This window comes from Carica papaya, chromosome 6 (assembly GCF_054855325.1).
Source record: "Carica papaya isolate Zhongbai chromosome 6, ASM5485532v1, whole genome shotgun sequence".
NCBI lineage: Eukaryota > Viridiplantae > Streptophyta > Magnoliopsida > Brassicales > Caricaceae > Carica > Carica papaya.
This window is the reverse complement of record NC_142314.1, coordinates 1,204,726-1,219,043: the sequence shown is the minus strand read 5'-3', so window position 1 is coordinate 1,219,043 and position 14,318 is coordinate 1,204,726. Positions and strand designations below refer to the sequence as shown.

Below are 14,318 nucleotides of genomic sequence, written 5' to 3'. Positions count from 1 at the left end.
GGGAGCGGTCTGAGAGGGGCTATTGGGGGAGATGAGAGAGGGAGATACCAGTGAGAGGGAGTGGTCTAAGAGGGATAATTGAGGGAGATGAGATAGAGAGATACCAGTGAGAGGGAGTGGTCTGAAAGGTACAATTGCATGAGATGAGAGAGGGAGAGATATATATGAGAAAAAAATGGACACAATGAGTGAGGGCATGGTGAAAATATACATTAATAGTGTATGTGTGTGTGTGTGTGTACGTTATAGGATAAGAGTAATGAGTATGTGTATGAATTCTGTTGGTTGCACACGCGTGTGGACAGTAAAATGAGCTAGTTTATGTGCTTATTGGATATGTATGCCTGTATGAATTATTCTGTGTGTTGGTTGAATATACATGCATGTATGATGATTGACTGTGATTGTGGAAATTGTATAATTCTGCTTGTAGTATTTTCGTGGCTGGATACGCCGATGTTGGCTATTGATGGTTGTTGGTACTGGAGATAAGTGGGTCCGCCGATGTTAGTGACGATTAAGGAGTTGCAAGAAGGGTAACAATGTAAGTGTGTGGTCAATTTATAGTCGAGAATTGACAGAATTGGAGATGAGTTGGGTTGCCTATATTGGTGATGGAAGGATTGGGTAACGGTGTGAGTGGGTGGCTAGTTGAGGGTCAAGTAGTGACAAAAAAGGGTTGCCGATATTGGTGATGGCTAGGGGGTTTTATCTGGGAGTAATAGTGTGGGTGTGTGGCTGGGTTAAGGTCAAGTGGACAAGTATGTTGGTTAATGTTGGGGTGGCCTATTGTGGTGACTTCACGTGGTAAGAAGTGGTAAGGGTTGATGATTTTCTTCGAGGAGATGTTGTAATTACAGCTTGGGTAGGTGAGTAAGAGAAGAAGAGTGTGGGTAGAAAGGATGGCGTGACTAATGAAAGTGAGGACCTAGGAGAGTAGGCATTTAACTGGATTTTTATGCTATGCTTATGATTTGAATTTACTTTACTGAGTTTCTAAATGTTCATTACCTATCATTTACAAATGATATAATACCGAAAACTGGACCAGAGTTGCGTTCTTCCGAACTTAGTGTATGGAGGAGACGGAACAAAGAGTATGGATAGTAAAACAGAATACTTATATAGTTAGTAGAAAGTAACTCATTTTGAAATGAGAAATTGTGAAATTGTAATCTACAGTATTGATAAATATATAATGAAGTAAGCTTAGTAATTTGAATGATTTGATTTGAATATTTTCTATGTGTTATGGCCGAAATTGGTTATGGGATGATACATATTATATCACGTATGCTAATAGAGTCGTCGTAACGCCGTTGAAGCTAAAATCGGGACGTTACATATTATGCTAGCAACATTTTAACCTTTACTCTAATGGAGCCTAACATCACCATCACGTAAAACGAAGCCCACATTCTCCTTCAACAAATCACCACTACCATTACATGTTCTTTCTGTGAGAAGATAAAATGTCTGCAACTAACTTGGGATATGAGAACCTTGTTTATTGTTTATTTTATTTATAGTTACTGACATAATCAAATTATCTAGTTTTTTCTTTCACGAAATTGATAAGACAAGAGGAATTTGTACCTTGAAAGTTACAAAACTGAAGAGTTTTTTAAAAAAAGGTGGAGGATAGCAAGTAGTGTTAGGTAGTCGATGTGCCAAAGCAGTTTTGTGGGAAAGAGAGGTTATATGTTGACAAGGTTTTGGAGTTTTGATTAATGCAACCAGTTGCATGTGAGTTCAATGCAACCACCTAGTTACTATTTACAGGTACTTGGAGGTAATTAGAATTAAGGTTTCTAGGGCAGAGAATTCATGAAATTGTCACTAATTAGAGCAAAGAAGAAACCTAAAGGAATTATTAGTAACTAAGTCACAATTTTTGATATTTTTAAGTTTTTTTTAATAGTAATAATTGATTTTTTCTTTAGAAGGGAGAGAGGAGAAACTATGATGATGCCGGTGATTCTTAAAACCTTGTATTTGCAGTTTAAGCCTTTAAGTGGAGAACTTTATTTTGTTTCTTTTTTTTTTTTCATTTAAGAGGGAAGATGATGTTGAGGCATAAGATCTAGTCTTGGAGTAACCTTCGAGAGGAATAAACCCAAAAACTAATATCTAATTTTACAAGAATAGATGGTTCAAGCATGGATTGTCTTTCTCTAGAAACTTTGGATAACTTTTATTCAATAACTAATACTTGAACATGTTGTTTTTTATCTTAATATCCTTCAAAATCAAGATCGTGGATCACCGACAAGATCCCTGGTGGCCAAAAACAATCATAAGAAAAAGTTATTATATAATTCAAGTTTATTTTTTAAACTTTTGATATGAACATCTTTTATACTTATTAAGTAAATAATAATAAAAAATAACTAATTCATATTAGATATAAAATTGATTTTAAATTAAAATATTATTGTTATTAAAAAATTATCATATAAATATTTTATATAATTAAAATTTAAATTAAGCTCAATCCTAGTTCTCAGTAATTAAATATTGGTTTTGTTTGGTTATACAAAGCATGATCATCTAGTAACTCTCGTTATAATTTCCCTGTCAGTTAGTTAATTTGTATAACTGAATTTTCAAATAAAAAAAATAATACAACATTTGACAAATTGACATTTCTCCATCAGAATATATATACAATATATATATATATATATACCATGTCAGAGTAACATATTAATTATTTATGAATTTCTGTCTTGGGGTAATGAATTAATTAGTCGATGTTGACATGACTTAGGCTTGTAAGATTAGCTAGTCATAGTTTCAGATTATTTAATTTAAATCTAGGTAGTTTGATTATAAAATAAGAATTTTTATTAAAATATCAGTTTAGGCATTAATTTATTTTATTAACTTAATGATCTAAATAGTGATTATATTTATAAGTATTCTAATAAACATTCAAATGAAGACAAAATAAAAAATTTAAATCTCGTCTTCTAAGTTGGTTTTTTTTTTTTAATTCATAGTAAAAATTTAATAACATAATTGTTATCAGAAACATAATACCATAGAGCCAACAATACAAATAGGCCCAACAAAAGAGGTCCAATAAATGAAGAAAGGGTTATCACAAACCAAATGGGTTAACATCTTACCATCCAGTGCCTAACCAAATTTAATCAAATTATAATAACATGTTGAATATTTTATAGTTACAAAAAATGTGGAAGTGTTTCAATTCACCCAAAAATAAACTTGATTCATTTTAATTTTGTTTTGGTATTTTGTTTGAACAAAAATTTTACATTTATAGTAATTTTCACAAAAATTTCATATTTATTGTGAAACTGATCTACATCGTGATAACTTGGGAACATATTATTTAATCTGGATAGTTATTTATGTTTTACTTAATACGACATTAGTTACAAAAAAGGAATTTGATAATTCAAACACCCTTATTTTAAGTTTTAAAAAAAAAACAAAAAAAAAAAAACTATCATCTCGTGCGCAAATCGTGCACGAAATCTTTTTTCACTGGTTTTGTGATTGTTGACGACGCATTAAGCTGACCTCTCGAAGCAGAGCATTCAAATCATTGTAAGACGAGCCGCCCTTTTCCACGGCTGCTCTCGCCATGTCCGCCATAGCCTTAGCTCTCATTCTCCTCTCCACCGCTTCACTTCCCACCATGATCTCCCTCACCGCCTGCTCAACTTTTTCTCTGCTCACGAAGTCCCCCTCCGACCTAACCCATTTCTTCACCCCAACACTCAACCCTATCTTCAGCACCTCCGTCACAAGCTTCTCGTTGTAAAATTGTTCTGCAGACACCGGCCATGTCACCATCGGCATGCCGGCGGTCACCCCTTCCAGCGTCGAGTTCCACCCGCAGTGCGTCACAAATCCTCCCACTGCTTCGTGCTCCAGAATCAACACCTGAGGCGCCCATCCTCGGATTATCAGTCCTTTGCCTTCTGTTCTCTGCTCAAATCCTTCAGGCAGCCAGTCCTCTTGGTTGTTTTCGTTTTTCTCTCTTCTGACCACCCAGATGAATTCCTGCCCGGAAGCGTCGAGGGCTGTCGCGATCTCCATTAACTGAGCTGAGTTGAAGTTGGCCATGCTGCCAAAACAGATGTAAATGACTGAGTTTGGAGCCTTCGAGTTCAGCCATTTCAAGCACTCGTCTTCGTCAATGGAAGCTCTCTTTCCTCTCTCTGCTTTGTCCTCGACGGTCTTGTTACAGAGCGAGACGGGTCCGATATGCCATGCTTTTCTCTTAAGAAAATTCCGGTAATGATCAGCGTAAGCCGGTTCCAGCTCGTAGAAGCTGTTGACGACGACTCCGTAGCTCTTAAGTTCGGATTCCTTGGCTTCCTTAATCAGCCTGTGAATCCCATTTTCGTCGCCTTCTTTCATTGCAAAATCCGCCAACTGGTTTCTCGTCAGTCTTATCTCGTCGGGGAGGGTTGGAACGAGGAAAGGTTCGGAATCAGAGGAAACGTTGTTGAACGGCGTGTACAGTCTGATACACTCCGACGCGGAGAGAGCGAAGAAGCTCGTCCCATGGAAAACCAGTCTCGGGATGTCGAATTTCGCGGCGGCATCAGTCGTCCACGGGAAAAACATATCGGCTATCAAGCAGTCCGGTTTAAATTCTTGCAGGAGCCTCTCAAGCGGGTCCTTGAGCATCCCCGCGGCAGCAAAGAATTTGTTGACAATGAGTGGTTCTCCTGCCGGGAGAGAGTCGGCGTTTTCGCATCCCGACGGCAAACCTACCTCGACGGACGGGAAGTTGAGGAGCTTGACGCCGATTTCCAAACCGGTTTGTTTGGAAAATCTTTCGATTGATTTAGAGAAGAAAGGGAGGTTCAGAGGAGTGGTGATAATGGATGTTTTTGCGCCATGGGTGGCGAATAACTTTGCCATGTCGAGTGTAGGGATCATGTGGCCATGCGCCATGAAGGGGAAGAAGAAAATGTTAAGCTGAGAATAATCATGATGAAGTACTTCACTACCCATATCAGAAAACTTTCTCTAATTTACAAAGGAAGAAGAAGAAGGAGCTTGAGAATGACTGAAATTGGACGAGGACAAACATGAATTTATATTGACAAGTTGGAGGGATAAAGCGAAATGGGGGATGACAAGGAGAAAATACATGGTTTCGAGAAAATGAAAACAAATTGAGTTGACTATGCAGACGTCTTTGCGTTCGTCATCGAGTCTGTTTTTTCTTTTTGCAGTATTTAATGAAGAAAAAGAAAAATAATATAGTAATAAGAGAGTGGTCAGTTGTTGCAAGAACTTGCAGCTTTCGTTATTGACAAGAAAATGAAAAGCTTTACTTTTGTAGATTGGATATACTTGACCTATTCAATTTTGTTTCGACAGTATTTATTGAAAGTTGGACATACTTTATTTTATCAGAAATGTAATTTGTCATCATCACGTATCTGCATACAGTACATATTACACCACTTCAGCAATGCTGATAAATTCGTTGAAAAAAGGAAGGCTTTTGCTTTAAATTGAATATATAAGAAGTAAGTAATCCAAATATAAATAATAATTTTTTGAAAGACCAAATTATTATAATAATAATAATATAGTACAAGTTCGGTCGATTTGTCAACATTTAAATTTCAGTACTACTAACAGGACTTGAAAGTTGAGGGCCCGAGTCAGTGGGAGAAATAGTTCTTTTTTTTTGTCTAAAAAAAAGAGACGCGCACCTGAAAAATGCATGGACTACATAATCACTTACGTCATTTAATTCAGAAAAGACAAGGACACATGAACCCACATCAAATAGTCGAAATCATGAAACTAGTATGATGTGAAATTTTCAGAATTTTCTTTTTAAATTTTGTTTGCCATAGGATAGATTGATTTGATTAATTAATTACTTAATTACAAGGTTAACATATTAAAAGGCAAAAGAATTTTACATAAAATTATATATTTTTTAAGAGATGGTAGTTTATACCTAAATTTGTTTAATCTCACTTTACTAAAATTTGATCTAATGTAGTTTTTTGGATTAAAATATAGATTAAGATTGAGATGAGTTAGAATTTAACCTTTCAAAACCCCTCTCCCAAAGTTTCTCCCAGATATTTCTCCATCTAATATCATTTTAATATAACTGTAAGGCCTTACAACTCTAGCAATCTCAAGAATACAAACACATTAATATTACATAAAACAAAATTAGTTCTACCAAGATAGTATTTTAAACCATCTTTGAAAAGATGGTGTTTTAAACTTGTTTTTTTTGGGTCAACATAAATTTATAAATTTTCTAAGAACGTTAGGCACAACAAGTAAAAGTCTAATTTTTTTTGCTTAGAAAAGAAAATGAATTCATAAAAGTGAATCAAACAGTGCTGCCTAATTATAAATGAGACAAAAGAACGTAGAATTTAGAAGTTAGTCAGTGAGTATATAATGTTCTCTTTTATTAATTACACAATCTTCCTATTTTACGTTTTTCTAGGAGGGGAGTTGACCCCATAATGCTTGTAATGAAACTCGTAACTTTCACTCCACAAGGAAAATATTACACCACTAAGTCACGAAGGAAGACTCGAGTCTGTCCTATTTCAGTTTTGAGTGCCTTTTTTCTTCTATCAATTTGAAAAGACGACAATTCGTAAACTATATTTTCAAACATTTCAATGGCTTATTTGTAAAATAAACATATTACTTCATACATCGTTTAAGAAAATTCATTTTAAGGTGAGTCAAATATCATCTTAAACTTCTAACAATAATATATAGATCAATTCTTAGAAGTACTAATATGTAATAAAAACAAACTGGACACTTGAAACTCCTCCATATGCTGTTAACTAATACAAACAACAAACACTTAGATTAATATTTTGCTATCAAAACAACTGGATTGAATAAAACCTGAATCCCATATTAGCACGGAAATACTACATAAATCCATTATATTGAAATCACTCATGTCATATCGAAGGTATGATCATTTACTTTTGCTTTAAATCATAACGGAACTTTATTAGGTTGTTTGGGAGTGTTTTTGTTACAAAAATTAAAATATAGACTAATACTAAAACATCTGACAGTTCTAAACGGAATTAAATTGGAAAAAGTGACTAAAACCCTTGTAAAGCTTTGAAACCCCCGTTCGTTCAATCCAAAAATTGAGAGTAGTTCATAATTTTCCCAACACTTCTACATTGATAAAATTATATATTGCCAATATTGTGCTATAATTCGCAATAATCCTTCTTGGAAGAAAAAGAAAAGAATAAACATAATAGATCAAGCACCAAAGAGGAGATAGTAAAGTTATCGGGCGAGAAGAAAACAAACCTCATGAAAGAAGACCATTGAAAGTGCATGCCCCGCGCCGCTGAATAATGTTCAAACTGCTAACTCACTTTTCCCACGTATTTATCTAGAAGCTCAAGGGCCGGGCCCTGTCAAGTCAAGGAAACACGTGATAATAAGAATTTAAACTTTTAAATGACAAACAAGCATACAAAAGACACTTAGCTGAACAAGAAAGAATATAATACATGAGAACTTTGATGTTAATGAAACTGGGTCCTGCTGCATCACTAGTAACAACCTTGAAAATCAATGTTTCGCTGCAGCAGGAGGTCGATAAAGCAAAAATCCTCTGCCGCATCAACCTTTATATTCCTGAAATTACAAAAAGTAAAAGTTAGTATAACATCCATTTTCTAGTTCAAACGCGCTCTGCCTTCCAGGAGGTGCAGCAAAACCAAGCCAACAATAAAAAGGTTATAGCTTGTGCCACTTACAACGTAATTTAGCATCTACGGAGTTACATCCATGCAGCAAAACTATAGTCAAATTGCTTCACCTTCCACTCATTTTCCTCTGCTATCATACTAATGTTCCTAGAGGGGCGCCCTTGAAATAAACTTTAAAAGCTATACTTCTTGTCACACCAAGGTCGTGCATTCTTCCAAATCTAAGGAACTTTTACTACATGAACAAACAATGCTTTGTATTGATTGTTTAATTTCATCAACCTATCAGCGAATGTTTAAGGGAGGAAAACAATGACTAACTCAGAGAGGTTTTGTGACAGATGCAATCAAACTTTACTGTGATCCTTATGGGACACTAGTTTTTTATATGTAAACACAGGTGATATCAAAATTCAACCTCTAATCTCAAGTAGAGATTTAATACTAAATTCCCAGATACTAGTAGCATAGTTACCATACACAAACAGATCATGAAATCAATTTTTTTGTTCATAAATTATCCAAGAATAGAAAAATCAAACCCAACAACCACCAGGCACCTCAGATCTCCAACAATCACTATATAGCAGTCTACACAGCACCACCAATTAGACTCAATGTACTCTAGCTATCCCATCCTCTAGGCTTCTATGGCTCACTTTAGCAGGTAATGCTTTTTATTAGTGGCCTCAGTAAGAAAAGAGATTCTTCATGTTTTCCTCTACCATTTTTTGGGGATTCTCTGCAGTAGTTACTTCATTTTACATTTAGCACTCCCAATAACTTTGATAAGCATGAACATAGCACATGCTCATGGACACACACATACACATAGAGCACGGAAAAAAAGAAAATTGTCATTATCAACAAAAAATTTTCAGGAAACTTCATTGTCCTAACTATGCAACGGTTAAATTGCTGACTTCGATAATCAAATCCACTGACACCTTCGCATTTAACATTAGATACGGCCGGAAATCCTTCTCTTCTAGAAGGTAGCAAGACATTCAGGAAAAACTGTCAGTAATTTGCACTAGCAATTTCCATAAATAAAAAAATAATAAATAAGTGTAGAGAATTAAGATATTCACCTGCTGCATTTTCTGTTGTAAAAGCATGCATAATGGAGTGTGCTACGCCAACTGTATTTTCTGTTGTAACAGCCAATTGTTTTGTTATTTTCGTTATCCATTTTTGGTGCTCCTTTTACTTTTTTTCTCTTCGACCTTCTTCTTAGATATATATAAGTAGCAATAGCCTTCTTGTATGGGGTGTAAAAAAATTATATATTTTAAATAGGAAAGTTTCTTGGTTCGACAGCTTACTTTGTTCATGGTATCAGAGCGCAAACGATCCAAATTGAGAGAAAACAAATAATTTTTAAGCATGGAGGGAATTATTAGCGTTGCAGAGACTGTGACAGGAAGTGTTCAAGGAGCTAGGCATAACAACGAAAATCCATTACTTCTTCAATCATCTGATCATCCAGGCATGATTCTTGTTTCCACTCCATTAAATGGGAACAACTATCTAGCTTGGAGTCGTTCCGTGAAGATAGCTATAGGAGCCAAGATGAAGCTGGGCTTCATAGATGGAAAATGTGCAATGTCAAAAGAAAGATAAGAGAATTTTGAAAAATGAAATAAATTGAACTGTATGGTAGAGTCGTGGATACTAAATTCCATTGCCAAGGACATTGTAGATGCATGCTTGTATATTGCATCTACAAAGGAACTTTGGCAGGAATTAGAGAGACTTGGAGAATGCAATGGTCCGTTAGTATACCACTTGCAAAGGGAGATTTCTTCCATTTCTCAAGGGAACCAAACAGTGGTTCAGTACTACACAAAGCTTAAGAAGTTATGGGATGAGCTGCAATGCTTGCAACCAGTTCTACAATGCAGCTGTTGAGCAGCTAAGCAGGTAATAAACTATAACTCTTCAAGCAAGTTGATGCAATTTTAATACTCTGAATGATGGATATAATAACATAAGAAATCAGATCTTGGTAATAAAACCATTACTTTCTGTGAACAAAGATTATTCAATGATTTTGAGAGTTGAAAAGCAAAAAGAAGTTAAAAATGTATACACAGATACCCTGGATAATATTGCTATGATAACAGTTAATAACAAAAAAACATGTCATGATGCAAAGAATTATCGCAAGGATAGAGGTGGAGCTAAGAAGACTGATAAATCTAATTTACATTGTCCACATTACAACTTTACTGAACACACCAAGGAAACATGTTTTAAGATCCATGGCATTCCTGATTCGTACAAAGACCTCATGAAAACTAAAGGGAAACAAGGTTTTAAACAGATGGTATATATGGCAGACATGGATACTGAGATCAATACTGACAAGGAATGAACAATTTCAGCAGAGATAAACAACTAGATTTAGGAACTGATTCAACAAGAAATGAGTAAATTTATTAAAGGGAAAGATATCACAGAGGGAGGTCTTGCTAACATGTCTCATTTCCAAGATTTTGCAGGTATAACTTCACACCATTTTGCTTTTAATATACTTGATCTATTGGAACCTGATAGCTGTATTGTGGATACAGGTTCCTCAAATCATATGTATAGTGATCTAAAACTCATTCAAAGACCAAATTCAGTCAAAGCTATTACTCTTGTTTTCTTACCTGATGGTTTAGTCAATATGGTGCATAATGTAGGAGATGTACATTTCTCTCCCAATCTTATTTTAACTTCCACTTTGCATATACCAGTTTTCCAATATAATCTACTATCAGTAAATAAAATTTCAGAAACCTTTTTGATTAAATTTGTTTTCTCTCTTAACTATTGCTTGTTGCAATGCCTACAGAATGAGAAAATCCTAGTTGTTGGAAGGGTGGTTGGGCGACTTTACATTTTGGATTCAAGGAGCATTAGTTCTGAGTTGATTGGTTATCACACAAATTTGTTAAAACAAAATAGCAATACTGTCAATTTAGTTCATTCTCTCCGCTGCACTTATATTGATTCCAACAACAAAAAAAAAATCAATTCAGTCCTTATCTCTTTGGTATAAAAGACTAGGACATACTTCCTCTTTAGCTTTGTCTCACTTACATTTTTTAAAAAATAAACATGTTTCCCTCACTCCTTGTAACATTTGCCAAATAGCTAAGTAACAGAGAACATCATTTCCACTCAGTCATATTAAAACCACCAAAAATTTTCAATTAGTACATGTGGATCTTTGTGGACCTTATAACCAAAAATCTTTGACATAAACATATTTTTTTCTCACCGTTGATGATTTCAGTCGTTCAACATGAACATATTTGTTAGCACAAAAATCTCATACTACTCAAGTTTTAAAATATTTTTTTCAATTCATTGAAATACAATTTAGCACATGGATATCTGTTTTCTGATCTACATCACTAGCAGATACTCTATGCAAATCATCCGTGCAAGTCATCAACTGCATCGCATTTCGGTTCTCCATCCCTCTGAAACTTTTCTGCATGCTTTACAGAAAAGTTCTCTGATATTTTCCTATGATTCACCTAATTTTTTTAGCAAAGACAGAAAGGAATCTATACCGTAGTTCTGGATGTTAGGGATGATTGAACAAATAATGAAAACGAATTAAGCAGAGCTCCGTTGTTTTTAAATAAATATATAAGTGCCATGAATCACAAGTAATTCCTAGTTAAAAGATGTTAAAAGATGAGGTGAAAGAAAACAGTCTAGTTAAAGGCTAACTAGATCAACAGTGACTACAACAGCGTAAACAGAAGCCAAAGTGATTCGAAACAGAAACACCACACCTGCAATTGAGTAGCAGAAATCTTGTGAAAGGAAACACCGACTTCATTCGCAATGGCATGAGCCAGTGTGGTCTTGCCGCAGCCATATCAGATAGTCCGGCAGCAAAATCCTCGTCTATGGCCTCGACGCAGCCCCTAAAGCGACTGGATATTATGTGCGGAAGTAAAACTTGCATATTCAGCTCATCGTCATCTTGATCATCAGTCACCAACACCAATCCTCGATCAAAGGATTTTCTCAACGCGTCGATTCAACGTAGTGCTTGACACGAGCGTAATCGGAAAATATCGAGCAGGAATACTCCATTTCGTCGGATGTTGAGTCCTCGTGCTTGCAGCAAAGCATTCGAGCACTTAAAATTTTGAGGCTAACTACAGAAGAATATGATCTCCCATGGCCGCCGTGTTCCTTGTCCATCTCTCCTCTCCTCTCCTCTCCGTAGGTTGTGTATATTTGGTTGAAAGATAAACCATCCCCAAATCGCTTTTCCCGCTGAAACGAAAATGAATCATTTTGAATCCCAATGCCGATCCCTTTCTGTTCCCGCCCCTTATATATGCTGGTTAAAATTATTATTTTAATATCTCATTTTAAAAATTAAAAAAAAAAACACATTTTTTTATACTAAATTAGTATTTTAATATCTCAATTTTAATTATTAAATATAAAAAGTATTTTTTATTATAATTTATTTCTCCTAATCCAAAATCGAAGGACGAGGCCCCACCAAAATTATTTCAGATTATTTTTTGAATACCATAATGTAAAAATAACATTTTTATATTAAATTTAAAATAATAATTTTACTATTATAATAAAAAAATTTATCATGTCATGAAATGTGGAGAACTGGATCGTCCTTAGCCCATTTCCGTTTGGTACTCTTTTTCCCATTCATTGGCCCTCTTTCGTTAATTTAATTTAGTAAATATATGAAATAAGTAAAATGTAAACGGTAAAATAAACTGATTCAAATGACGAAATTTGATATTTTATTTTCTAATTTTTATATAATTTATAATTATAATACTTTTAAATATTTAATAAAATATTTATATGTTTATATAAATTAATTAATTAATATTATAAACATTTATATTTAATTTATAATGATAACTAACAAACGACTTCTCCAAGAGGGGACATTCTTCAATTCGCAGATTTCCTGCAAGACTCGAGCTCGCCGATGAGATTGACAGCATCATTCCACGACGACCCACCTTCTTCAACAGCTCTCTTGGCCTTCTCCGCGAGCTCCCCGGCCCTCGTCCTCATCCCAACCGCCTTCTCTCCACCATCCATTAGCCTCTCCACTGCCGCCTTCACCTTCTCCCGTCCGACAACTGTCCGCGGTTCTGTGTCCCACGAAAGCCATTCTAAGTTCCCCACCTTCACTCCAGTCCTCAGCACGTCAGTTATCAGCTTCTCGTTCATGAACTGCTCCGCCGTGATCGGCCACGTGATCATTGGCACTCCGGCACAAACTCCCTCCAGTGTCGAGTTCCACCCGCAATGAGTCATGAATCCGCCGACCGATTCGTGTTCTAAGATCAACAGCTGCGGCGCCCATCCTCGTATTATTAACCCCTTATTGGATTCTTTCATTTTCTCTTCGAATCCGGCGGGAAAAAAGTTCTCTTCATCGTTGTTTTCTTTTCCGGCGGATTTGAAGATTTTGCCGACCACCCAGATGAAAGGGTGGTCCGAAGCCTCGAGCCCGTGAGCGAGTTCGGTGAGTTGATCGAGAGCTAAGCGAGCTAAGCTACCGAAACTTATGTAAAGAACCGAGTTGAGTGATTTTCCATCGAGCCAGCTGAGAATTGTTTGTTCGTCGGTTGAAGTTTTTTTCCCTCTCTCTGTTTTATCGGCGACGGTTCTGTTGTTTACAGAAACCGGGCCAACAAGCCATGTTTTCTTATTCGTTTCTCTCTTCAAATGGTCCGCATATTCAAGCTCTAGCTCGTGGAAACTATTAACCAAAACCCCAAAACTCTTCTCCTCTGGTTTTCCTATTTGGCCTCCTGGCTTTTTCCTAAACACCGGAAGTTGAGATCTTGTCAACACGATCGGGTCCGGTAGACCCGGAACCACAAAAGGCTTGAAATCCGAACCCACTTCCTCCTGTGGCTTGTACTTGCTCAGACTCTCAATCACGCAGCGAGCGAAGCAACTGCTGCCATTAAACACGATTCTCGGGATTCCAAGATCATCGATAGCCTCGGGTGCCCACCGATGGAACATATCGTGGACAATGCAGTCGGGTCTGGTTTGTCGTAGCAGGTTAGTCAAGGGTTCTTGGAGCATGGAGGTGTCGGTTTGGGGGGAGGCGGACATGTCGACGTCGGATATGTCTAGGTCGCCGGGTAATTGGAGGGTGTGGATGGAGATTGGGCAGCCGGAGTTTTGGTCACGGCGGATGGAGCTTTCAAAGGAGAGTGCGTGGTTTGGGGTGGCGATGATGGTGGCTTTTACGCCATGGGAGGCGAATGTTCTGGCCATGTCTATCATGGGGATTTGGTGGCCGCCTCCGACGAAGGGGAAGAAGAAGATTTCAACCGGAGCTGGGTTTAATTCCATGAGACTGTACTAGACTAGACCTCTAGAGCTTCTTTTGTGGGTGGAGGAGGAGGGAAATGGGACTGTGATATATAGTTAGAATAGTGAGTGTGGAGACAAATGATTGAAGAGTCGAGAAGCCAAAATTGAATTACTTTAGAGATGACTGACTAGGGGAATGTAATTAACCTCGAAAAGGACAAAATAGCTTGCGTATGCAGATATGTCATCATT

General features: G+C 36.5%; 2 protein-coding genes and 1 long non-coding RNA gene across 4 annotated transcripts; all 3 read right to left on the bottom strand.

The window, feature by feature from the left end:
- Positions 1 to 3,329: 3,329 nt before the first annotated feature.
- LOC110806682 (scopoletin glucosyltransferase-like) lies at positions 3,330 to 5,002 on the bottom strand. The gene has a single exon (XM_022031602.2). It carries the CDS (start codon positions 4,996 to 4,998, stop codon positions 3,511 to 3,513), a length of 1,488 nt encoding a protein of 495 aa, XP_021887294.1. The 5' UTR covers positions 4,999 to 5,002; the 3' UTR covers positions 3,330 to 3,510.
- A 436-nt stretch (positions 5,003 to 5,438) lies between these two features.
- Positions 5,439 to 12,361, bottom strand: LOC110806683 (uncharacterized). Of its 2 annotated transcripts, XR_015812803.1 has the most exons (4): positions 11,528 to 12,361; positions 7,583 to 7,656; positions 7,324 to 7,430; positions 5,439 to 5,711 (listed from the first exon to the last, which is right to left on the bottom strand). It is a non-coding gene; the product is annotated as an uncharacterized LOC110806683 (long non-coding RNA). The 2 variants fall into 2 exon arrangements; XR_015812802.1 differs by lacking the exon at positions 5,439 to 5,711 and having other exon boundaries at positions 6,862 to 7,430.
- Positions 12,362 to 12,503: 142 nt separating this feature from the next.
- On the bottom strand, positions 12,504 to 14,167 carry LOC110825521 (abscisate beta-glucosyltransferase-like). Its single transcript, XM_022055984.2, has one exon. It carries the CDS (start codon positions 14,103 to 14,105, stop codon positions 12,678 to 12,680), a length of 1,428 nt encoding a protein of 475 aa, XP_021911676.1. The 5' UTR covers positions 14,106 to 14,167; the 3' UTR covers positions 12,504 to 12,677.
- Between the last annotated feature and the right edge of the window lie 151 nt (positions 14,168 to 14,318).

What these genes read in the sequence shown, in the direction of transcription:
- LOC110806682 (XM_022031602.2), bottom strand. Translation starts at nt 4,998, where the DNA reads ATGGGTAGTGAAGTACTTCATCATGATTATTCTCAGCTTAACATTTTC.
- LOC110825521 (XM_022055984.2), bottom strand. Translation starts at nt 14,105, where the DNA reads ATGGAATTAAACCCAGCTCCGGTTGAAATCTTCTTCTTCCCCTTCGTC.